The sequence below is a fragment of the Ptychodera flava genome, chromosome 4, assembly GCF_041260155.1.
Source record: "Ptychodera flava strain L36383 chromosome 4, AS_Pfla_20210202, whole genome shotgun sequence".
NCBI classification, from domain to species: Eukaryota; Metazoa; Hemichordata; class Enteropneusta; family Ptychoderidae; genus Ptychodera; species Ptychodera flava.
The window spans coordinates 15,131,381-15,158,976 of record NC_091931.1 but is presented as its reverse complement, the minus strand read 5'-3'; the positions used below and the strand labels follow the sequence as shown (position 1 = coordinate 15,158,976).

At 36.7% G+C, this 27,596-nt stretch overlaps 1 protein-coding gene across 2 annotated transcripts in view; it reads right to left on the bottom strand.

Annotated features, from left to right (window-relative positions):
- The window catches only part of LOC139130981 (TBC1 domain family member 19-like), a 161,109-nt gene that overhangs the window by 17,845 nt on the left and 115,668 nt on the right, over positions 1-27,596 (bottom strand). For both annotated transcript variants that reach the window (XM_070696854.1, XM_070696855.1), the window contains exon 10: positions 9,856-9,930. In XM_070696854.1, the coding sequence (XP_070552955.1) occupies positions 9,856-9,930 (75 nt within the window). The remainder of the gene's footprint in view (positions 1-9,855; positions 9,931-27,596) is intronic.

The following is a 27,596-nucleotide window of genomic DNA, read 5'->3' as shown; positions in this document are numbered from 1 at the left end:
ATCTTCTTTTCCCAACAATATTTCAGGATCAAGCAAATTGGTGATATCTGACCTTTCCCAGGATAACCTTAAATTTTCCAGCTGCTGATATTTTTTTATCAAAGGGGAAAGCTCAGTATCAATTTCATAATCCTTCGTTTCCTTTCTGTTTTTGCAGGAACTGACCGCCTGGTTGACACTGATATTTCAATCCTACGATATCACTGTCAGGACACCCTTGAACTTTACAGGACTGTCTGAAAACTTATTCATACCTGACGCATTCCTGGTAGTCAGGCTGACATTGGCAATATGACATTAAACTGGTCCAATAATCATTTCCATTCAAGGTAATATATTACCAGGTCCATGGGACATTTGTGATTTACAAATTTAAGTAGGACCATCCTGAACCACTGATAGTTAGTGGTGGTACCAGGTGTCCGGAAAGAAACAGTCCTTTTCAAAGATAAGCAGAGTGTGTATTCCTGAAGTCATACGTTTACTGCAATTCAACATGTTGCTTTTTTTCATATTTATGATGAGGGTCCAGTCACTCCAAGGAGTGCTGACATGAGGATTGTGCCCACACTGCTGTGCTCCCTTTAATAGGACTAATGCAGTTGGATTCTTTTGAAAGGGCCAAAGCAAATTCACGTTTTGCCTTCACCCAGATGTCACATTTCAAAAAGCACAAACGGTCAAACCAGAACGTGAGTTTAGAGGTTCAATGATTCGTAGTGACAGAGCCCGTCAAAGGCATTAATGTGGCCTCAATTGCTATGAAGACCTACACACAACTTTATATCAGTTAAATATTTTCCCTGAAAAAAAAAGTCGTTCTCATTTGTGTGGATTTACTCTCTGAAATGTCACCGAGCTGCGCTTTTCTTGGACAAATCAAGGGTACATAACCTAACACTGGCATTTACAGCATCAAATGCCGCCTATTTTGCCATTTTAGAAAGACACTTACGTTGAGCTGGTTGCTCAGTAAGAAGGATACTTGTGGAAAAGTGCTGCCTGTGGATATGTGTCACATCAGTGTGCATGAAAACCCCATTCATCCAATGTAGACAAGGCTCAAGAAGCATACAGGCCAAAATTCACCAAACTTTGAAAAAAAATCAACAAGTTCTGCTCAACAAAAGGAGAACACGCTCTTAAAAAGTAACTGAAACCAAGCAAACGTGTTCATAGATTACAAACGAGCCCGTCACAAGACACCTGCCAGTCTGTCCTACTTCACCTGCAGGAAATAATCATCATATTTTTTTACATTAAAAGTGACAGACAGATGTAATTTTGATAAATGAGAAAGTGGCTTTCTGAATCGTACTTATACACATTAAGGGTTTAGACTGAAAAATGTTGCCTTCATGGAAGAAGAATATTTTATACATCGAGCAAATTTACAGTGTACGTGATACATGTTTCATGCACATAGCCAGCATGAAGTTGATTTGTGATCGGAGGTTCCATAACATGTATCACTGAAAGCATATTAGGGGGTAAGTACCGTATTGAGAGCCAGAGCCACAAAGAAGCAAGTGAGAGCAGTATGTCGAAGATTTTTTCCGTATTTACATTTATTTTGCTTATTTGGATATTAGCCATGTGATCACAGTTGGCTTGAACAAACTAAGATGTGAAACCTAGTAGGACTAATTTTGCAAAATCTCAAAGGCCTAGGCATTTGTTTAACATTTCTGTCATTTATTGAGCTCATTTACGTATTTTTAGAGCTATGATACTTAAGATCTCAGAAATCTAATCTTGGAATTCCAGTACAAGAATGTAAAGACAAAACTCAAGCTGATAAGTGCCACCATTTCCGAGAAAATTGGATGGGCAGGACAGAACTTGCAAAGAGTTTGTTAAATTAGTGATTGTCTATGAAATTATATGTTGCTTTCTGGCTTGCTAGAGGAAACTTTGAATCATGCCCTCATTGAGCAATACACTGCACAATATAATAAAAGAGCTATTTTCCCTGACATCTGACAGTATATAGAATGAAAACTGGTGGTCATATTATTCTAAGGGAAAAATATTTGTGAGTTCGCATAAAAAAAGGAGCAGAACCAGAGTATTCTCTGACAGAACAGAATGTAAAAACAGGGATGATGCCATTTTCCTGCGAAAAATCATCTGCTTCCGTATGTAATCTATCTGCCTTGAGGAAAAGTATCCATGCACACACATCACGGACATGTTGTGCTTGTCCCTCTAAACCATCTCCTGGTCATTTGTTTTGGGTATATCTCTGATCTACCGAGAGAGCAACAATTTTATTTTTTTTTATGGCATTTCAGCAAGGTACGGTGTGCCTCAAATTTTACTGAATGGGTCTAATTTTCCATTTTTTCTGTCATTTAGTTGACAGCGTAGTTGACATTTATGAAAATGTCAGTGGCCGGCAATCCCTTTAGACTGCATGCTTTTCGTCTCGTGCCACGCGGGCAGCTCCAGGCTCAGATCTCGTCATTTGCTCATTATATTAGAAAATTGAATCTTTGGGTATTCATGCCACTGGAAGCCATACATTTCAGAAGACGAGTAGTTGACATACACAGTGAATTACCGTACTACCATTTCAGCAAATTTGGACCAGCATACCCCCACGACTTATCTCTTCAATGCCTATTTTCAGGATTTTGACCATTTTTAGGGTATCAGAAAATGGCATGGCTGACAATACAGTATCGGATGTCTTAATAGATTTGGGAAAAGCTGCAAGAAATATTAATGGAAAGATATTTAGTTTAGGGCGGAAAGCTGTGCTAAATCAGTTGAATGTCATGTGAAATAGGTTACTTTGAATGTTTTCCTGGGCCACAATCAAGAGTAAAATGACACAAAATGCTTTCAGTTGAGAATCCTCATAATGCTGGAAATGATATCAGCTGTTGACCTTTTTTACAGTTTGTTTACCTTTGTCAAAACCTGCCATTAACCTTTCACATTTCTTAAAGGTCCATGAGCTGCATCAATATGTCATTTTGCCGATGTAAAATTTCTTGCAGTGAAATCTTTTGACATCTATCCGTCACATGAAATAACTTTTCCCGCAATACAGGGTCATTTGCTAAATGACAATTATTATTCAAGGACATTCAAAGACTTTTTCTTTCACAGAATTTTTCAGCAGTTTTAAACAACTTTTTGATGTCCAAAACAATATTTTAAAGGCATCGCTTTTATATGATATCATCTTTAGGATATCATGACTGACCATTTTCTTGATTTTCCATTATTTTGGGTGGCTTATCTATTTTCCGGGACTTTCAAGGCAGCCTTAATAATATTCAAAGACTCTCCAGCAGCGTACGGAATCTGAACAACATTCATATGTAGCATTGGCACATCCATTTTCCAAAATTTTCACTTCATTTCAAATTTCCTGCTATTTTTGAAAAGAAAACTCATCATTTTACAAATAAAACTGAGAAAATAATATGTTACTAAAGGGCATTCAGTGACATGTAATATACGGATGAGGGCATGTTTTTTTCTGCAACCATTTTTATGCTTGAATGTGACATGTTCACCACTTTTTTACTCTTTTTACTTGACTTGAGGTAGGTATTGTTTGATTAGGGCACTTGTTCAAAATTGTCAACCACTGTGGGACATGAAACCTTGGTACCGTGGTAACACCAAACAGACATCAGTGACTCTTCTTCAATATCAACCCTTTGAGTGCCAAAGTCAACTTTTGTAGCCTTGATGGAATATATCGCCAACAACTTTTTTCAGATGTGATGTGGACAACATTTTTCAGATTTTTCCTAAAATTTTGGTCAAAAATTGTAGCAAATGAAAAGTTGTGGCCATTTGGTCCAAAACTACCAAAATAAAATTCAGCAAATTCATAAAAATTGGTAAAATGTTACACTGAAATTAGAAATTACAGCATTCAAAGGGTTAAAACATCCAAAGAGTAACGGAACAATTTCAAAACTAATCATCGGATCTGATAAAAACTTTGGATTTGATACACAAGTGTTACAAATTACGTCCTTTTACAGTCCAACCACAAAAGAATACGCAATAGTATTCATGTATCAAGTACAAGTGTGCCAAGTTCACTGTTCACCAAGGTTTGGGCAAGCAGACAGTGAAAATAAAATATTGAGAAGAAACAAAAACAATTTGACACTGGAATATGGGCACTATGTTGCATGCTGAAATGTAGCAATTTGCACATCAGCGTATAAATTTCTGGTATATGCATGTAAATTCCTTACCATCTGGGTCAACACTGCAAAATGCAAATTCTGCTACACTGTAAATCAGCTGAAACATATCCTGATTGGCTGACAACAGACATCGGGTAATTTGCATATGTATAAATCAAATTGATTCTGGAAGTCATTGAACTCAAGATAAGAAATCCTTGTGCCTGATAAAAATACTGGACACCTGAATGGTTCAGAGAAAACAGAACAATAGGCAAACACTTCAGCTGTATTGTAATGCTCAGGAGAGTTAATTACTGTGGATGACTTCTTTAAAATTTTATGAATGGAATATGGTATTAGCAAGCGACAGACAACCCAACAATCCAGATATTCTTGTGAATAGACAACTAAGGGGAGCACACGCACATTACAAGAAACAGAATCTCAATAAAGTGTCCTTTTATCTTCTAAATGGATGCTTCAGAACACATTTCACTGGTGAATGCAAAACTTGTTTTTAAAAGGAATTTTCTACAGCCTGAGGTCCTGTACAGCCTAATTTCTTCTTAATTGCGGCAGAAATGCCTGGCAGACATGCTGGAACCGGAGATTCCCAGTCCACTGGTTCCTTGAACCCTAAAAACTATCCTCTACTCACCAATGATAGTTCATCGGTGTGCTTTAGAGCTTTCATTCAAAAGTGCCAGTGCTTTTGTTACTGTTCCAAGACACTCAATGGACAGAACATTGTGTGGCATATAAAGCATTTAAATTGTTTTTGAAGTACATATCATTTTCACTTGCAGTATTGGGAATGTATTTGCAAACTGTTAAATGGGGCGTACTTTAGTATGAGTAAATGATTACACAGTTTTGTTCCAATTTTCTCTTTTTTCAAGTATGATTACTTTAATTGAAGAATTAGTTCTGAGTTCTGTCTCGTGGAAGTGGTGGGGTTGGACTGGATCGCATTCATCATACTGTACTCTCAAGATGACTTTTTAATTAGTAATATGCCGGAAAAAAAAAATTATTGAATATTTATCTTTTGAAACGGCATCAAGAGGCAATTAGTTTAGTTTACACAGCAAAAATATCCAAGATTGCTGGGAACTTTGGATGCCCAGACCTGGGTATTGCTGAATGTTAAGACTTTTTGTGAAACATCAGTAGTGTGTGTTGCAGATAATTTGAGACTGATATCATAATGTTTTTGCTTTTCATTGAAATATCCGTGTCAGTTATGGGAACTTATTATTAGTGAAATGAGCCAGAAACCTCAGAAATATACTGGCTAACCGTCCTAGAAAAAATTCTCAATATTATTAAATGACACTATTAAAGTCAGCGGCAATCATGATGGATTTTTATAAATCAGTGTCTCTTAAAGATCTCTCTATGCATCTATGTTGAAACAAATATAACAACCCAAATTGCAGTTTATCTATTTTTCTATACAGAAAGCATGGTATACTTGAACATGGCAGGGCACTATTGATAGAAACAGAGAATCTGATGACTGACAGAATGTTTTCAGGTGACTACTTCTGACCAATCAAATGAGGGCTGATTACTCTCATTGTTTAGTAAATTAACAACTTGCATCCTGGGTTGCAGAGCAATAATGCTTTTAAAGAGAAGATCTATATATGTTAATAATTGATGAGTTCACAGATTTCTACTATATGATTAGAAAAATTAACGTTTCAGAGAAAAGAATGGCTCCTACAGTTGAGACCTGAGCATCCTAACCTTAAGGATGTAGACAAAGAAAAAATACACACATATTGAACACTACCTACATGTATGTATGACATGTGTATAAGTATTCTGTATTGGTTATAGAGATGTCATAATCAGTTTGTAGAGCCGTAAATCATCAGTCAAGTTTGTGAATTGATGTTGAGTTTTCAATCTTTTGTCATTTGTAACTGCAGCAGCAGACTTTATGGATCTGTTAGTTGAAGCTGACTTGAGTTAATCCGGCTGGGTCCATGATACTACCTGAAGAGTGTCCTAAACGACGATCATGAGAGAATATGCAAGTGGTGAATTCCTGGAGACATTTTACCTCCTAGTGACAAACTGAGCACGGTGACCTACCCAAAAATTTGTTTTCATTATGACATAAGTACAAGACCTGGAAATTCTAAAAGTTTCATAAAATTGACAATACTAGAAGATTGTAATATTCCATCAAATAAAACTTTATATACCTGAAATTTTGGGTGTAAAAATAAATAATTCTATTCATTCACACATTTTTTCATTTAAATTACTAGTAAGAACTTTTACAGTTTTAATTTTGTGTTATTGTACTGTGAAAATGTGTATATTTCACTCACTGCATGAACTTATTATGAATAATATTGTTTAATTATTTCGTGAAAAATGGCCACTTTAATTGTTTGTGGAAAACAACCATGATAAGTTCATTGTAACAGTTTTTCTTTAAGTTTTAGACATTTTAATGTACCAGAGTGTAAAAATGTCTGATACAAAGCATGACAATAGTTTCAATTTTTCTAATCGTACATCCTTAGTGTTAATCACTACACCCATTGGTAATGGAGTGTCAGAAGATTTCACTAAAAATTAATATGTAAAAAAGTCTCAAAATGCCCTAACAATTGTCATTTTGTTGTAATTTTCTGAAGACTCAGCCGGAGAAGTCATTAAAAAAAATTTGAAAAACTGTGTTATCACACCAGATTTTACAATTGAAACGCACAACTACGCCATGTTTACACAATCACCAGTGAAAAATGCTGACTCAGCAGTTTTCTCAATGAGTTCGGCAAACTGTACATCTTCATCAGCAATCAACTTGAATTTTGAAATTTTGAATTTTGAAGTTTTAGAAGTACACACTGAAAGGAAATGACGTTGCTTGCGTCTTTAATCAACTCCCAGCATCTTTGAAATCCTAAAATTTGCCATAAAACAAAACAAGTTGGCAAGGGTAGGGACATGCTGTGATATATCATCATTCTGCGAAAGCAAGAAAATGGCTTCGGGAAGACTTAGGTAAGGCAAACATTGGAGAAAAAAAAAGACTTGCTAGACAATCACATTTTGAGTTCACGCATCTAGCTGTGAGTCATACATGTTGCATATGCAAGGGGTAAGGATTAAGTGAACTGATGAAAAATCCACTGATTATGGAGACCGAATATCGGCAAGACATCCAACTTCATGCAGAATAATTTTATTATTCAATAGATTTTCCGTAATTCTGACTCTGGGGGTTCTCCCGTGAAAATGTAGAGCCATCACCTGACTTTACAGGAAATCCATCCCTTTCTGGGCTTTCTAGACTATTAAGAGCAAGTAACACTACACCGAAGATGAGCAGTCAGTAATATCTTCTGAAATAAACCTGGGATTCGGAAGTTTATTTTCTGCGTGATTATAGCAGAGTTCCAGGAAATGTGCTTCGCTGGTGGCCAAATTTGAGATATCTTTGTTACGTCTTCTCTCCATGTAAAATGCAGGTGGGAGTAAATACCATAGCAGACATAATTCTGTATTTATCTCCGGTATCAGGTTCACTCAGCCTTACCTTTAGTTTATATGATGATAAAAGACACACACACACAAAAAGCAAAACCCCAAGCTACTGTATGAAAAAATCTGCCGAGTAGATCAAAGATTGCCTTGGCATTTCCAAATCAAAAAAGTTGAAATTAAAGGTAAGTTGAGTTAATAACTTCAGCATAACGTGAGAATTGTCCACCCGAGGACAAATTTTGAATAATGCATTACCCTGGCTGTATGCCATCCTTATGCACTTTGATAACCTCCCTCAGTATGGGACGTATGACTCTTTATACAGAAGACAAAATAGATCCTGCAATCGCAATTTTTGTCTTAAACTCCTGAAAAAATGTCAAGCATAAAAAAGCAGCATTCAGCAACACCTTTCATGCGGAACGGACCAGACCTCCGTGCCTTTGTTGGCAGTCACTATGCACTGTGCAATCATAATGCCTGATGGCTTTTATTGAATAAGCAGCAAAAGAATTCAATTAAGTCTTTCTCTCGCTCTTGTTTTCACCCTTTAAACGGAGAGCCTCTCTCTTCATCAGACAAATTACTTCAAGTACGCATCAGGACATTCAATCTGCTTTCAAAGGCTGTACACACGCGCAATCAATGGCGCAGCTTCTCAGCGTCAATCTTTGCGAGATTGCCTTGGTGAAAATTTTCTCATTTCTCATTTTCAAATTCCTTTGTGAAGGCTATAAGCGTATTTTCTTGAAAACGTGCAATCACTCTTTCATCTAAAGCAGTCTTTTTTCTTTCTGTGGAAATACTACGGATGTAGTTCTGTGAGAATCTACTTAGTAATTGTATCTTTCACTTTTAAAGTTAAAGAAATTGCAGTCGTAGAATAAAGAACACTTTTGAAAAAGCAGACAATGGGGCAAAAAAGTACCACCATCATTAAACAGCAGGACATCTGACAACCACCATGGAACGCACTACCTCAACAAAACTTACACCTTTCAAACACCCAGCTTGGTATATTCCTATTGTTATCAAATGGACGAGTGGAACTACATTTTTGGAAATAGGTGTGAAAGGGGTTAAGGTTTCATCAGTGTCTGTTTTTAAGTAGAAACTATTCTTCCCTCCTCCTTTACTGTAACATTACTTTGCAATTTCATTACGGTGGGTATTAAACTGCTGAGACAGCAACATGGTGTCTGCCAACATTCTTATTTGGGATTTTCAATGTATGTGGTTGAATTGGTTGATTACAGAAGATTCATGTTACAAATTACTTGATAGACAGTTTTCTATGTAAAAAAGCAAACAAATGATGCATCAAAAAAATGAATAAATAAATAAATAAATAGATAAATAAATAAATAAATAAATATTAAATAAATGAATGAATGAATGAATGAATAAAATTATAGACTAAATAAATAACCATATGAAAAAATTGTTTTTTGAACTATGAAAACCAAACAAACAAGTAAACAAAATAAATAAACATATAGAATATTTGCATAAATAAATAGAGAAATGAGATGGTTGAGTAAAAGGCTGAAACAAACAAACACATAAATAACAGACAAACAAACAACCCCCCCAAAAAAACAACACTAAACAAACAAACAAACAAACAAAAGAAATAGGCTGAATAGCCCAACAGAATAAGTTACTGCTTAGTCTCTGAGAAGCTTCAAAAAAGACTTACAGAACACCTCAAGGTTATCATAGTGTGGAGAATTGCCAGTAGTTCACCACAAACTTATTGCAATTAGAACCGCCGAATAAATTAATTTAATTGGTCTCAAGTTTGTCGTGGCAACTAAGGGATCTTATTGAGTTATGACCACATGATGCGTAACGCTCATCAAACGAAGTAAATGACAATTTCTTCAGTTCATCTGCTGAACAGAAATACAGACCTTGGCATTTGACATTCTCATAGAACTGGTTTCGCTATTTTTCATCGTCATGAATGAAACTGTTTAGTTTTCTAGTCTCATGCAGACATGGCATACGTCAATCATGTTCAAACCATACACAATTCTAAAATCACAATCTCCATGTTCGCTGTGTAATGAAGTAACCGTAGAGAATGCTGGGCTGCTAAATGAAGATGCCTCTACAAAAGTGTGTCTATAAAATTCGTAATCCTGTACTGCTGTGAAGTGCTGTGAAGAATTCATCTTACCTTATAGATCAGGCTGTCAACAAGCAGGTCGTGTTGAAATACATATGATTTCAGCTGCTCGTAGTACAATTTATCCTGAAACAAACAAGAAACCATTGATATAAATACATGCATGCGGGTATAGAAGCCTGTCACTGGGAGTTGAATACAAAAGACAACGATATATCTTTCGTCGTTGCTTTCTCACATAGTTGTTCTCAAGATTTTATTCAGCAGAGAAAGCAGAGCCGACCTGAATAAATCTATGTGTACATGTGAAGATTAACAAATATTACCAAATTCCTCCAGACAAACAGCAAAATGACTGGCTGAGAGAATGACCAACAATTTCAAAAGCACAATATGTGCTAGATCTTGACCAAAGTAACAGTATTAAAAGTTGCTCAGTTCACACTTGAAGAACAAGCAAAGACACAACAAGTGCCTTGTTTGACTTTTCAAATTGCCAACATTCATTTTGTAGTATCTTGAAAAAATCTATCCACTGCGCATTGTGTAGTTCCAAGGTTTTCAGGTACTTAAATTTACTAATTTAAGAAATTCCTCCTGTAAACTCTTGCAGCGGAACACAGGAAACTAGCAAAGATTCATATGAATTATGGCTGAAATACTTTATCCGCTTTTCCAATTTTTACTCATATATTTAATTTATTCTTTATTATCTATTTATTTACTTATTTATTTATTTATCAAGGAATCGTAAACCTTTTGGATATTTCACACGATTGAACTCAATAGATGATGTCAAGCGGCAAACTCTCGCAGCCATGCATGAAATTCAATCTGCCAGTTTTTCTCGTTTCGGAATTAATTTGTGTTTTCTAGGTTACAGTCTGTCTAGGGGAGAGACGGCGGCGCAGCTCCTGCACGGCTGAACAGGTTTCGTCTGGCTGTGCGAGGCAGAAAATGAATCATACAATGTAGATGACAGAGTGTGGTGCAACCTTACACCATGTATTGATAGATAACGTGTTGATAATGAATATGTAAAGAATAAAGGTAAAAAAAATTGAACGAGTATTCATTCGTGCTACAAGGGGAAGGCAATTTTCAAATTTCAGAAGAAAAAAAATCATGGAAAGAGAGTATCATTCAATTATTTTAAATGTTAAAAATATGCATATCTTCTTTCGTTTAAAAAAAACTATTAGTAAAGCAAAGTGAAGCATGCCGCAGACATTGCAAACACGTTTCAAATAAACATGGCTTCTTTAAAGGAGCGATTTGTGGTAACAGCCTATAAATCTGCCATTCGGGACCAGAAACGGTTGTAGTTTGTAAAATGTAAAAAAATCTTATGCCACATACAGAATTAATTTTCTGTATTGTAAGTATGCTTGACATCTGAATGAAATATTTTTATTTCTATTTCTGGATGTGCTAATCTAATCAGAGCTTCAATCTATCTATTATATTTGGTTGTAGCATTGAACACGTGTTACACTTGAAACACTATTGTTCACCATTTATGCAAAGAAACACATAATAATCATATAGTATCTTCTGATGGGTTTTTTGCTGGGAAGAATTGTTTTTTAAAGTTTTTTGGTTTCCTTTTTTCATCAAATTTACATGTCACATAAAAATAGACAGATTTGTTGAAAAAACTGACTGTATATCTGAATCATGGTCTCATGTCTGACTGGTTTGATGAAGAACAGGAGCTTATCAGTCATAATTTTTACTGCTCATGCAAACACGCTCCAGGCACTATGCGCAAGTACACATGAAAATACCCGATTGACAGGACAAAAACTGCAGCCAGGGGGGAAAGAAATAACCATATCTAAAGATGATTGATAACCTTCCTGAATATGCAAGTGAAAGGTAACTAAAAGTATGATTTTGATGTATTGTCATTTGAGAGAGACAGCCAGTCTGGGGAGTGGGGGTACAATTGACGCAAGGTCAAATGTTAACAGAAGCAAACATAAATCTCTAATTCTCATTGTCACGAGTTGTGTGTAATAACTCAAAAACCATTTATATTTGGGATAATTGGGCTGACGGAAAATCATATTACCTACTTACATGTATGCCGACATATAATAGATGGACTAGATGAGTTGTGTCCACACAATTCACACATATTTATACATAAAAAATGCTGATATAATGTATACAGTCATGCTTTACCTGAGTACGCTTGAGTATTGCTTCTGGTAAACCTTTGACAGTTTGCTCAATATTCTTTCCGTGACATCACTTAACCCCTTCACCCCCCTGTTTCCCCTGTTATAGCGGTCCAACTATTCCATTGCTAATCAAGGGGGTTAGATCAGAAAATCTGTGGTGATTGAAAAGATTGAGTGAGGGATGGGATTTCTCGTCTTGCCATAAGTAGGCAGTAGTAGGAGAATCATGCACCGACACCTCTCCACAAATGCTGTAGGTGTTCGAGATTGCAAATCGGGGACAGATAAGACAATCTGAATTGATAGAGAAGAATAATGGTGCCCTCCTTTCCAGGTTTTAAGATCTTCCCTGTGTATCTGTGATACTGTAAAACGTGAGCAGGGGAATGGCCCCGTTAAAATTTTAGATCCTGCCCACAAGCAATTATCATTCCGACACACTAAAAATATCCTTCCATCTATATATCCCATATTCTAACCCTCACGACTAGTCCTCCCACAACGTGGCCACTCCTACCTAGCTCAGAGTAAGGGAATGTAGCAGCTGATAACTTTCCATACGACTGTTGGTTGTTACGGTGACTTGTCCATCACATAGCTGCTGGCAAACCGTTGAGCAGAGTTTCAGGGCAGGCATTTAAAAAGTGTGGGAGGCAAGAGTTGGGAAATTCCTGAACTTTTCCGTTCTCCTTGAGAACACTGTGATCCTGCACCATACAGGTAAGGTGAACATTATTTTTATGGAAGATCAGATTTAAAAGCAACAGCATTGCTTTAAAAGGAAGCACTCAGAGCACAAAAACTGAGTTATGGCAAGGCTGTCTGTCTTATGCACACGCAATGCAATCCTACCTGACTCTCTGATCAGCATAAGTGCCACACGGACATAGCTTTAGAAGCCTGTAACTAACTCATGATACCAGAAAAGGGTAGGACCAGGAGAAGGATAGCGATTGTTACTTTCAGAGGAAGAGATAATATGTAATACTGGCGCCGCATAATTTTGTATATACCAATTTTTATCCTTTTATCTCAACGACAAATTATTTGTCAGGCAGACTTGTATTTTGTATATATGTCAAGGTTTGGATGAGTGAAATTAGTTTTTATAAAAAAAAAAAATTCTGGTAAACTTTAGAGATTCACTCCTCAAATATAGTTATCGGCTAATCACAATGTCAGCTTGAGTCAAGGGCCCTGTAAGTGCCAATTATACATGAACATTATTTTAATTTGGTTAACAAAACAAGTCTGTGACTGTACCAGATTACATGCATGTAGACAATTCAAGCAATAAATTTCTGCAAATTGAAAAAAAGAAATTACATACTAAGAATGAAAGGAGATTGAAAATTTCAATGCATGTACCGTCAAAATGATTGTCACGTCCACTTATGATCGCGCAATACTCTATAGATGTAGCAAAGGATTGAATTTTCAGGATTGCTGACGTGGCTCTTTGATTGGAATATGACTTCTCTTCCCTTGCTACACATCAAAAATCTTCCGCTTACGTCAGGAAAAGACACGGTTGTAAATCACGGTAAAGTCTCTAGTTGTAAATTTGAAACCCTGCAAAGCTCTTCAAGTCAGCCTTGCACGTTCCGGGCAGGATACTGGCTTATGTTCGTGTGTAATTTATTTCAACACTGAGCAGATTGCTTGGTCAGGGAGCTACAGGACTATACTACTGATGCAAAGTGAGATATTATCAAAACTCAACTGGGAAAAAGATAATTACATTTTCCGTGACAATTTTCGAATCAGCTTTTCAAGTGACATCATATATCTTACTGTTCATAATTGTACTCACTGTATAATCATGCCATGTTTGAAACGCAAGGGGACGGGGTGTACCTTAATGCATCTCTTATCATGCATAGGTGTTCATTATCAGCAGGGTATATGCCATACCAAAGTAATAAATAAAATGAAATTATCACATTTATACACTCATTGAAAAGTCATGTTCTTTCTACCTGTTTCTGCAATACCAGCTGTCCTCACTTGATCCAGCTTTCAGTGTGATCTTTTTAAATTGCTGATGTAAAGCTTTGAATGCATGAGGATTTTCAAAACCTCCAACGTTTTATTGTCAATCAAACAGTGATGATCATGCAACAATGATGACAACATGCTGGCTTTTGTGGAAAATAATCGGATTGTATTATTTACAACAGCGAGGGGAAACTCAGGCTCTCAGTAAAGTTTTCTCTTGTATAACTTCAACACTAAATATTGACGAGTAACTGAATAATATACATTTCAAGGCACCGTTTCAGATGTAATTGTAACATTATTGCTGGAATGAGATCAAAGCTGATTATAAATTTTAGAAATAGCACTAGCTGAATTAGAGCTAGTGATGTTGTCATGGTTACCGACTCGCATGCATTATCAATTGTTGATCTCATGCCTTTTTGAATTCAGTTGCACACCAAAGTCACGTAACGCTGTTTTCATTGTGTTAGACATTACCTGGTTGCAGGATTTTATTTTTATCAATTTCCTGATAAAACTAGACCTTCATTTTGCTGATCACTCACTTTGCTGTTTAACTGTATCAGTCCGATAGCATTTACTTGCCTTATAAACAGCTGATGCATCAAAAAAAAACCAGAATTTGTATTTCTGTTTTGAAAAGCCGGCAAGATTTTGTCGTATTAAAGAGAACATGCCGATTTTCACAATGGTCTAAATTTGTAGTGGCAAGGTGAAATATACATAATACAGTTCTCTGTCCAAGACATTGATGATGTGTCACTTGCATTAAATTTGCATATTCAAGCAATACTTCTCATATACTTTGCATTAATGAGTACTATTTCTTTGCATTTCAAACATTAGCTGCATCAGAAACATCCTGAACTCAGAACTGATTGTACTTTTCTTGAATGTAATTGTATTAATGAAAACAAGTCATCGTTGATGACACAGTCCCCACTTGTTAATGGGTACTTTGATTACAGGTCCTCAGAGAGGATAGAGGCCTCTTCATTAGGTCTGTGATAAAAATACTTTTGAATAAATTTGCTTGATACATGTCTGAGCTGTAGTTCAGGACATGAAAGAATCGTAATAAAATGGCCACATGGCGGCCTTATTGGATCCTATCACAGAACAAATCTATGTGCATATGTATGACAGACATCCAGCTCTATGGGTTTGCTCAGAATTAGATATATGCATAATTAATGAGGTACAGTATGAAGCATCATAAGGTCTCCCATCATACCATATATGAAGGGTGTACCACCAGCGTTGGAAACTACGCCCGTCCTCCCGTCCGAGACGGGTAACTTTTCAGTCGGACGGGAGGAAAATTGTACTTCCACGTCCGTGTGTCGGGCTCTCGATAGTAGCCCATACGGCATACCCAGTAATCTCATCGATCAGCTGCTTCTAGATATTGTGTAAAATAAACGAAATGTAGTATACCAATACGTCCGACTTCGACGCGCTTTAATATGCTACTGAAACTGTGCAACTGTGTGACGCCGGAACGCAATGCAAGCGAGACATGTAAACACGGGTAAACAGGAAGTCGCTCATACTAGTAAATCTCACACTAAGCGAGATTTGCGCGATATCAGCCAGTGCTATAAATATAAAGATATAAAGGAAAGATATAAAGGATATAAAGGAAAATGAGGGCAACTCCACACATCGGCTCTACCAAGATTGTTTAGTATTACGATATGGTGAATAAAAGGATCATTGCATTTATTTTGTGTGGAATACATGTGATCTGGGTCCCCGGTAAACCGGTTTGTTGATTGAGTGATTCGTCTTAACGGTGTTTCGGAACCAAAAATGGGGTTCCTTCATCAGTCGCTCTCTTGTTTTGTATCCCATCCGCTTGGTTGTGTGATGAAGTCATCTTCGTCCTCGAGGAGGAGAAGCCAGATTCGTTATTGAGAGAATTAGCCACTATTGACTGACTCTATAGTGAGCGATCCGGTGTGTGGTGTCATATTATAATTAACATGACCCAGCATCGACCGGAGTTTCTGGACGCTTATAAGGATTTTTGTTTTAGGGCATATTTTGAGCGTTGCTAGTGCTCGTTACGTTAACAGTAAATGTTGTACTAATCTGTCAACGATTAGTTTGTTTTGGGCATTTGAATCGATTATCCGAACTTTTAGTTTTTTGTCAATTTTTCGTGGACTTTGTAATAGATTTCGGGTCGATATTGGTGCCTGCTTTCCGGTGTTTGAAAAGCATGTTGTGAAGGGCTGCTTCGAGAAATAAATCTTGTTTCTCTGTGTTTAGCCATTCCCAGGTTTCATGGTTTCGTTAACAATATTTGCTGTAAACGGCCTTTGAAATCGGTTTGGTCTGAGGAGAGTATTAGTTTATTTAATTCATGCCGCCAACTTTTTATTACTTATATGGCAGCTCTCTCAATTTTTGATTTTCTTTGCCAGATGATGTTTTCTGTATTGCTCAGCAATCTTTTCAGTTACGTTTGGTTGATTGTAGTACCAATTCGATGACAGATTGCATCTTGGTTTTATACGATAAAGTGGCATAAAATGGAGACAAATTAAAAAAAAAATTGTTTCCCGTTGTTAAAACCTCTATCGTGAAACCTTTTAACTGTTTGAGCGATATGGGCAAAGTGTGTTTGAATTAACTAATTAATTAATCAGAGTGTTATCAGCATTGTTATTGTAGAAATTTTGTATTCAAGTCCGGATTAGAATTCATTTCAAACAGTGGAATTCAGAACAGTTTGTTTGTAAGATCACAGTTAATACTCATGTTGAAAATAAAGTTGTTTACAGTTTAAAGTACATAATGGTTTTGTGTTTTTTGAATGAATGGATTTGTCAAAAATTCAGGACAGGCAACTTTCTGGCAGGACAGGCAAGTTTTGAAAGTTACCAGTCCTGATGTCTGGCAAATATTTGGCCAGTTTCCAACACTGGTACCACTTGTGGTTACTGAGTTATGGACAAATATGTATATTTGAGGTCAAAGGTCATCGAGGTCATGTGACATTTTGTCACAATAATTTTATTGCTAAGTTATCCCTATATACAAAAAATCAGACCTCTAGCTCTATTGACTTGCTCAAAATTAGATATGCACATAACTAATGAGGTACAATATGTGGCGTCATAAGGTGTCCCATCATACCATATATGAAGGGTGTAGCACTTGTGGTTACTGAGTTATGGACAAATATGTATATTTGAGGTCAAAGGTCACCGAGGTCACATGACATTTTGTCAAAAAAATTGTATTGCTAAGTTATCCCTATATACCAAAAATCAGACCTCTAGCTCTATTGGCTCGCTCAAAATTAGATATGCGCATAATTGATGAGGTACAATATGTGGCGTCATAAGCTGTCCCATCATACCATATATGAAGGGTGTAGCACTTGTGGTTACTGAGTTATGGACAAATATGTATATTTGAGGTCAAAGGTCACCAAGGTCACATGACATTTGTCAAAAAAATTGTAGTGCTAAGTTATCCCTATATACCAAAAATCAGACCTCTAGCTCTATTGGCTCGCTCAAAATTAGATATGCACATAATTAATGATGTACAATATGTGGCATCATAAAGTGTCCCATCATACCATACATGAAGGGTGTAGCACTTGTGGTTACTGAGTTATGGACAAATATGTATATTTGAGGTCAAAGGTCACCGAGGTCACGTGACATTTTGTCAAAAAAATTTTATTGCTAAGTTATCCCTACATACCAAAAATCAGACCTCTAGCTCTATTGGCTTGCTCAAAATTAGATATGTGCATAATTAATGAGGTACAATATGTGGCGTCATAAGCTGTGCCATCATACCTTACATGAAGGGTGTAGCACTTGTGGTTACTGAGTTATGGACAAATATGTATATTTGAGGTCAAAGGTCACCGAGGTCACGTGACATTTTGTCAAAATATCTGAGATATCTGCGTGAAAGGATGGACTCACGGATGGACTCATGGACGGACATGACCCAATCTATTAGCCCCCTGGACTTCATCCATTGGGACTGAAAACTGTGTCACTGCATCCTTTTTGCAATATGAATACCATGAGAAACTAAATTTTTATTTTTCTTGGCCTTATACATGGGAGTCTATGGACTGCCTTATACATGGGAGTCTATGGACTGCCTTATACATGGGAGTCTATGGACTGCCTTATACATGGGAGTCTATGGACTGCCTTATACATGGGAGTCTATGGACTGCCTTATACATGGGAGTCTATGGACTGCCTTATACATGGGGGTCTATGGACTGCCTTATACATGGGAGTCTATGGACACTGCCTTATACATGGGAGTCTATGGAGGTGAAAACTAAAAAGTCCTCTAACACGGCCAAATTTGATCGCATTGTGAAACAAATTGACGTGCATCTGTATGGGGTAGGGTACTATCCTTGTGCAAAGTTTGAAAGAAATTGACCTTGGCATCTCTGAGATATCTGCGTGAACGGACGGACGCACGGACGCACACACGCACGCACGGACGCACGCACGGACATGACCAAACCTATAAGTCCCCCGGACGGTGTCCGTGGGGACTAAAAAAAAAACCAATCACGTGATACAACTTCCTGGCTTGCCTTCTGGACATGTTGCACCTGAAACTGAATTACCAGGTGTTACTTTCGGATGGAAACGGTGCTTGATACAGTTTAAGGAGCAGTAAACCAACAAGCTTTAGGATTTGATTAAATCTGGATAATTATACGTTTATTAGTTATTGACGAACGGAAACTCACCCTGTCCAATTTTCGACAAAAACAGGATGAAAACTTTCTGATCTATCATTCCGATTTTTTCAGGGTTTTTCACAATTATGAAGATCTACAGTAGCAGTTAAGATGCTATTTTTCCAAAAGTTACACAGAGATATATCTGAACAGCTAATATGATTTCCAACTTATTCAATGATAATAACTAAAACGTATTTTGAACATGTGTGAGTCACAAAATTAGTTTAAGATTAGATTTTTTGTAAACATAACTTGCATGCACTGTATAAAAAGACAAAAAAAGTTTGAGGATATATTTACATTCCGTTATATTTAGACAGTTGAACTATTTCAGGATTCCAAGGCTGTCAAAATGACCTACATGTGCACAATTGTATCACGGCAACACGTACAGATGTTAGTCTTCACACCTTAATCGAGTTTTCAAAACTACAAAATTAGTCGGTGAACAAAAATATGCCACATTCTTTTTCCACAGTGATGTCAGTCTAATAAAGTCGTGATATTTGAGACATTTTTTAATCTAAACTGTGAGAAAATAAATTGTCACCTGGCATTGAAGAACATCTGGTTCCTGTATACCTGATAAATGTGAAAATGTAGTGGTGTTGACTGCAGATTTGACTATTTTTTGCAAAGCTCAATTTAGCTCTATTGAGGAGTAAATTGGTTTGAATAATAGCATATAGTCACGTTGCGTCTTACTCGTTGTAATTTTCCGAAGCAGACGATCAGCCAATTTCGAGAGACACAGACAAATTTGATGATAGAAACTTATGATTCTAAAATCACTGATGCTTAATTGGTAATATAATAGTATTCACATATGCACAATGTATTCATGAGGGTCGTTTAAGGTAGAACGCGCCTCAGGGACAGATATTCAGACTTTCAAATTTCTACAATTTTTTCTGATCTACCACTTGTGGGGGCTCCTTTTAAAGCTCTTGGAGAAAGAAAACTTTTACCATCTTAGTTTTTTCAAAAATCCAAATTTAATTTTTCCCCATAGAGTTAACACAGGGATGGTGGCCATTTTGAATTTCTAAATATTGCCAAATGTTTGGTAATTTGTTTCGCTAGTTCCAAACTTTGTACAGTGACCCCTAATTTTTATTGTTGATTTGATAAGAGAATGGTTGAAAGTTTCATTTAGGAAAGTTTGGGCAAAAGTTTAAGTCTTTCACTTTTGAGGCGCATACTACCTTAAATATGCAAATTAATGAAAATGACTCATTATCAATCATGAATATTCATGTACATGGGATCAAGCATTACATATTCCAAGAACCCAGGTAATACTGGAATAACCTGATGCTGGTACAGAAAGCCTGATTTTTTTCCAGACAGAGAGTTTGACAATTGCAGTATGTTTTCTGCAGATATATCAGCGTGTGATATCTGTATCATCATTTCTTATTGATGCAGATGTATGCTTATCTTCAGCCTAGGAGCATTTTGTAGCTCAAATCTTTAAGTTTTTATAATTAAAATTATATTGCTGGTCATTTTTTGTTAATGTTCAGGGGAAAAAAGCAGTTCTGGAGAAAATGTCAGATGTGTATGTAGCTGATTTTTTTCTTATTTTGTTGAGACTGCGTATACACTACACTATAACCAAGGCTGTATAAACAGTGTGTTATGCAGCCGCTCTGAATGGGGTAATTCACAGACCCACACAACGCCCAGGGCGTGACTCTCAAGGAAACCCAATAAGAGTGTAGAAGCAAGCGGCATTGAAGTTCAAGACCGGGATTTCCTGGAAATACAGGAGTGAGGGTCAAAATCTGTAATGGTATCAGATTATCATTAAATAGGTATATTTGTGGTCCCTTTGTACATCTTCCAACATCTTCAATCTTAATCCAACAAGCAAGGCCATAACCAGCTCATTAGGTACCATTAGTGCCTTCAATACTTTTGAAGTTTTTGCATTGCCTTTGGTGGTACCTGGCCTTGCAAATCACGGGGCTGAGTGGCGTCACAAATGACAACACTGATACGCTTTGGTCACTGAACTCACCACTGCCCCTCTGCTAGTCCTTGGGTCTGTGGATCATGCCCATACTAAAGGAAAGAAAGGGAGATAAACCATATTTGTCTGGGGGTGGGAGGGGGGATGACATACCAATTCAAACTCAAAGTTTTGAGAGCTGAAACACTCTCTTGTCATTGGGTGTGCTAACAACTTGGATAAAGAAAGCTAAGGGGGCAAAGGTCAAGCAGCAGTTGTATAGGAATGTCTAGGGAACACCTTTCAATTTATACAACCTGACAGATGACCATGTTGAAGAATAAAATGGCACGTATTGATTTCACATCTACCCTGAATACCAATAGTGACTGCCTTTATACTGTGTCAACACTACCAGTATGTGATAATTTTCATTTCCACATTTTCGTGCGCAAGAAAATCTCAAAATTAGGCTGAGTGATGGAGGTTTCAATTTTGCAACAGTACCGTCATGGAGAAGAGCGAATCTAAATGCTAACCAACCGTCATGAAATATACATCAAGAAACATACAGTACACTAAAGAATTACTTTTAACCATTGGAGCACCACAAAATATCTCACCATCCATGATCATTGTGGTTCTGCATGCCATAATGAGACTGAATTGCCAGCCCACATGAAATTACACCTCACCTCTGGAAACTGATGATGGTTTTCTTGTGAACTAACGATTGCTATGAGACGGCTTGACTTGGATTTGCATCATACATAAGCAATATGCACTTTTTTATCTCTCGTTGTTAGATGACGGCTGAACAGTGTACTGTTGATGCATTTGATAGCTGTATATTGAGTAACCGGATTTACATGAATTGACCGTACTTTGACACAAGATAGCAATCTTTTTCTTTTATGGGCACTGGGAAAACCTTGCATAACCTGTTCAACAAAATGAACAAGATGGTAATTTACATGTGAACCTTTCTCAATTTTGCCAAAGTGTCCCATACAACCGACTGTTTCCCTTCCCAATTAACTTCATAATGAAGCGACCATGGTCTGCTCTACGTGTATGTGATATCAAGGAGGGTAAAATGCGTTGATCTTCATGGACAGGGCTATAGCCAATGAGGTATAGATACAAATAATACATTATTTGAGTTGGGCTGTTCTGGGAAATTACTACACTGGTACATTTCAAAATATCTTGAATCAGGATGAAAGGCATAGAACTGATTATCAATAGAAGAAAATCTTGTCAACTGCTAGTAACAGACAAGGCCTTCCCTTTGTGACAAAATGTTTCATCATCACTGTTCTTAATCAAACTTCACTATTTCCTTTTTGTTAATCTACTCTCTCGAATTTCTCTTTTGCTTACTCTTGATCTGACGACCTTACCTAATGTGAGCCATCTGTAAAGCTTGATCATGGAGAAAAGTGAATGTTTCAGACTGGAAAAAAAAATTGTACAGTTCACTGTGTAGATAGTCAGGCAGGGCAGTGAATTAGGATGAGAAAATTTACGTGATATATGTAACGGTCATTTGAAATCACAGCAAAAATTTCGATGAAATTTCAGAGCACCCAGGCAAGCGTCATACTTTCTCTACTCGAGGCAATGGATGTAGGTTCAGAATATCCGGGCAAAGTCCTGGCTCCTTGGGCTGATGGACTTCTAAATTGGATTTTTACGGGACAGTTCTGCCTTGATTTGGAGAGGGAATGCAGCGAAACATATTGATTTTGTGACAATAAAAGCAGTACACCTGCAGATTGAAGTAAAAAAGCCACAACTGAAATTTCCAGAAAAAGCTGCAACTATTAACTTCAAGTATGTCCGCAGTTCTGTTTTATGGTAATATGGAAACGATTCACCTCTTCTTTGTTCTAAGACACATTAAAGGAGATAGTAGAGAGAGATCATGTAATAATTATAATTACCCCTTTGAGCGCTGTAATTTTCTCCCACCAAAATTTTACTGCAAAATTTTACCAATTTTTATGAATTTTTCTGTAATTTTTTGATAATTTTGGATCAAATGGACATCACATTTCATTGGCTGCAGTTTTTTTTCAAAATTTTGGCAAAAATCTGAGAAAAATTGACTGGGGTTTATTTTATAAAGGGGACAAAAATAGACTTTGGCACTCAAAGGGTTAATATATTCCGTAATTTCAACAGTTACAACATCCCTCATCATTTTAGCTTATGAGGTGGAAAATGGATCATTTGGGTACATTATGTTATGTTGTGCCACAAGGGGGAAGAAGGGCGGCAAGGGAGGGGGGCTACCTGATGCAACAGTGGCAATGACTCACTCTTTTCAAAACATATGACATCACTTCTATACACACACACACGTTTTGTAAGATGTAACTTTCACTACATGAAATTGAGATGTATCACGTTCTGTGGTGTCATATCTAAAATTGATAAAGTATATATTGATATCCAGAGAATAATTCAATAGTTTTGTAGACAGAGCCTGACTCAATTTGTTATATGATCATTAATAATATCTAGGAACAAAAGTCCAGTAGATTTGTGTAAACTTTATCGTAGACTATATAGTAGACTGTTGATTTGTATAAACTCTGTATAGTTTAAATAACTCTGCAGAACAGAGATATTTAAACTGTACCGGTACTGTTAACACAAATCAACAGGACTTCATAACTATCATATAACAAATTGGTTTCTGTCTACGAAACTGACAAACAGCATATATATGAAAAAAATTGAATTATACTCTAAATATGAATTTACTTTATGTGACACAGATGTTCACTAATGGTTACACAAGGACAGTGTGACACTGAAATTACAAAACATTTTATCCTGGCAAACATGAAGCTATTACATCATATATCATGAAATTGACATTATATGTTATGATCAACCATTGTCCCAATGGGAGCCAAACTTTTTAATAAGTCAGTGTTTAACATTTATGGTTGAAAGCTGTAAAAACTCAATACAGTAATATTCATTGTGGTATGGCATTGACCCATGCTGTCTCCATTCTTTGTAGTTTTACAAAAAATGAAATATGGTATCACAGTGTGTGGTATGTTGACAAAAACAGAGTGACAACTCTTCCTTTGTGAAACAGACACAGTCATCATGAAACGGACATGAGCCAATGAACCAACCTGAGCTCATACTAAGGGCCTTGGCTAGTTGTTTTTATGACCGGGAAAATCGTGGTTTTTTTGTTTCTACAATGGCAAATAGACATGTGATTTATTCAGCTGGAAACTAATAGACAGACTTGTGGGCATAATGGACTTTTGGGCTAGTTATTTATTTTCTTGGCTATAATCAGCCGCTGGTGGGTCTGAAAATGGTTTGCTGACCCCTCTCACGGTCGCGCTTTTGCTCCGGTGAAATCACACCGCCCAGTATTTTCCGGGGCTGCAGTCACTGTAATTTGTTGCTAATTTCCTCGACGGTGCTCCGCTAAAATGCAATTACAATGATACTTGGAGCAATGTTGGGCCCATACTTGCAAAATTTATGAGGCATTTAGAAGGTAAATAGATGCACAGCTGTTGGCTGCTTTTTGTTACAAATTAAATCAAACCTGCAGATGTCACAATAAAGACTAACTAACACTCAGTGCTCGGAGCAACAGCTGAAGCGTGAACTTTCCAGCTTTTCTATGAACATCTACAAAAACTCCAACAGGACACATATAAAATATTACTGTAACTGTCAATGACATCCCTAGGAGATACACTCGTACCTGTATAAGTACATTGTACATGGATTATACAAGTACATGGATTATACTTGTACCTGTAATTACGTGGATCGGTAAATACTATGCATAAAAACACAAATCGCCAGTACTGGTACGTATGTACAGATTAACATTTGATAGTTATTTGTTTTCACCTAGTTTTCAATCAATTAACAGACAGTTGGCTTTCTGTTTAATTTCCTCTTTAAAATCTACAAGCTGTTGGCAATCTATAAATTCTCTTTTATCCTTTCATCACCTACAAAGTCTTGTACAACCCCATTATTTTTTAATAGGGTCATCAACGGACCTACATCTACATATATTGGTAAAGTACAGGAAAATGGGGTGAGACTTTTAAACTGTGAACTGAAGTTTGAACATGTCATATGAAATCTTGTTAAAGGATATGTAACGGTAAGAATGTTTCACCCAAAGTTCTCTAAGTCCTTTGAACATATAAATATACTGGAGGGGGGAGGAGGGGTAATTTATTTCCTCTCTTGCCATCAGATTTCCAAACTTCTGCTCAAAACAGATACCGAGAACATGTGCTTTAGAAACTAGGCTTGAGAAGTATCCTTCTTTTAGTAAAACATGTACACTTTTCTGATGACTCATCACATCTAGGTCCAGCTCAAGGCAGTGAAATCACAGGAAAAGCTCAAGGAATGGTCTCAGATCATTCCGTATGATGTCGCATCTTTTCAGTCTTCACCGAAGATCAAGTTTGAATGAATCGCACTCTTTCACTAGCACCCTTCCCGGTTAATGGCCAAGATGATGGTGCACGACTTGTGCAGTTTATAGAAAACCTAGATAACCGGATTTTGTGATTCAGTGCATGGATATTGACTCTGTTTTGATGTTTCACAGTGGGCAATATACGACAGTCAATTTCAACCTTTGCTGCATTGCAAATGTGTCATCCTGAGTAGACTTTGCTGACTGTTATCTCTATACAAGGATGTAATTTTACGGCCATAAATATGGGCATTCAATCTCGTAGCTGTATCGCATTGCCTGCCATTAACCGCAGACATAATCGTTAGCTCCCTTTCATCTACAGTTGAGACACTCCATCAATCACGCAGATAGATCGATGTATGTCCTGTCTTGTCTCTCCATTTGTTAGAGTTAAACTGCTGTTCCCTGTGTTTTGTCTAACTTCACGTCTGCATGTTTCTATGACAACTTGATCATCACTTTTATCTTGTCAGCGAATACCATGATAGTGTTCTGCAGTTTTGTCACCATCTCCTCAGTGTATGTCTACTAATACATGTACATCTGTAAGATACTGGCATCATTTACCATTTGTCCTTCTGTTCTCTGCAACACTAAAATACTATTTTTAATACAAATATTTTCCATGACACTGAATCATTTGGTCATAGCATGGACGTGATAGCTACAACTACATTGTATAGGCCTAGTTGAATGCAGAGCATAAGCAGATAGAAGTCCATCATTGTTTAGATCTGTTTATAGAACCAACTCAGATTAGGATTAAATACACACCTGGAGATACACGCTGTGGTTAACACAAATAGTTGATTGACAGCGATTTTCAGTTGATTGACAGTCAGATCTCAAATGTTAGTGCTGTATTTGAGTGTTGATGTATTTACAAACTCAAAAAGTTAGATTTTATAGAGCTCTGTCCCTGTGTTGCTCCATTTGACGCATCTTGAATAATGAGCCTCACCACCATCTTGCTCCTTTTTATAACCCGCCCGCCCTTTAAGTGAGTACATATTTCATAGCTCTGCTGATATAGGCTCTAGTGCAACACATTCTCCTGCCCTCCACCACCTCATGACAACTGAGTGGGCCACCACGCTAAAAGCATGATCGCTTCTCGTTACCCGATATTACCTCTTTGAGTAAACCGTTATTGCAATCAGCGATCTGTTGGCAAACCAACATGTGGAGAGGAAATGTGCCCGAGTTTAGTATTGATGAGATTATTCAAACCACCATCACATCACACAGTCGGCAAGTAATGCAATTGCCTGTGGCCTGAGACAAAATGAATTCCATGATATATCGAGGGGGTTGCAGGTAGGCAGGAATCGACTTTCTTCTGCACTTTTTATTACCTTGATACTGAGTCACACCTTAAAAACGGAAAATTATAAATTTTTGCTCGACCTTTCCTCAAGGAAACTTTCAACCATTCTCTTTTATGATCAAGTATAAATATTGGGTCACTGTCATATTTTACAAACAATTATCAAACAAGCGACCTAGCGGCCGATATAGCTCCGCTGTGTTTATGTAGAGAATAACTATTTTTGATACATGTTGATGAAGAAGGTGGAAATCTTGATAGCTCAATGCAGTGGCCAGAAAAAAGTGGCTAAAATAGCTGCAAAAATACACAATTGAAGATTTCATCATACTTTGAACTATATCACATCAGATCATCCCTAAGAACATGTCAACCAAAGCTATCTGATGAGTATTTTTTTGAGAGTAAAATTTTTTGACCAAAAATGGCAACAATTGCCCCTAAAAACAAAGTTGCAGATTTCATCATAATTTCAAAAGATTAATTTTGGTTCATCTATAGAAACCTGTATACCATATTTCAAAGCTGTTAGACCAGTACTTTTTGAGAAACACATTTTTTGACCAAAAATGCAAAAAAATTGCCCCCAAAATTTAAATTGCAGATTTCATCATAATTTCAATAAATACTTTTAAGTTCATCTATAGAAACCTGTATACCAAATTTTAAAGCTATCAGATGAGTAGTTTTGGAAATACACATTTTTTGACCAAAAATGGCAAAAATTGCCCCAAAATTACAAAATTGCAGATTTCATCATAATTTCAATAAATATCATTAAGGTGATCTGTAGGAACCTGTATACCAAATTGCAATGCTATCAGATGACAACTTTTGGAAATACACATTTTTTGACCAAAAATGGCAAAAATTGCCCCAAAAATACAAAATTGCAGATTTCATCATAATTTCAACAAATATCATTCAGTTCATCTGCAGGAACCTGTTTACCAAATTTCAAAGCTATCAGATGAGTAGTTTTGAAAATACACATTTTTTGACCAAAATGGCAAAATTGCCTCAAAATTACAAAATTACAGATTTCATCAGAGATTCAATATATATTACTTAGTTCATCTGTA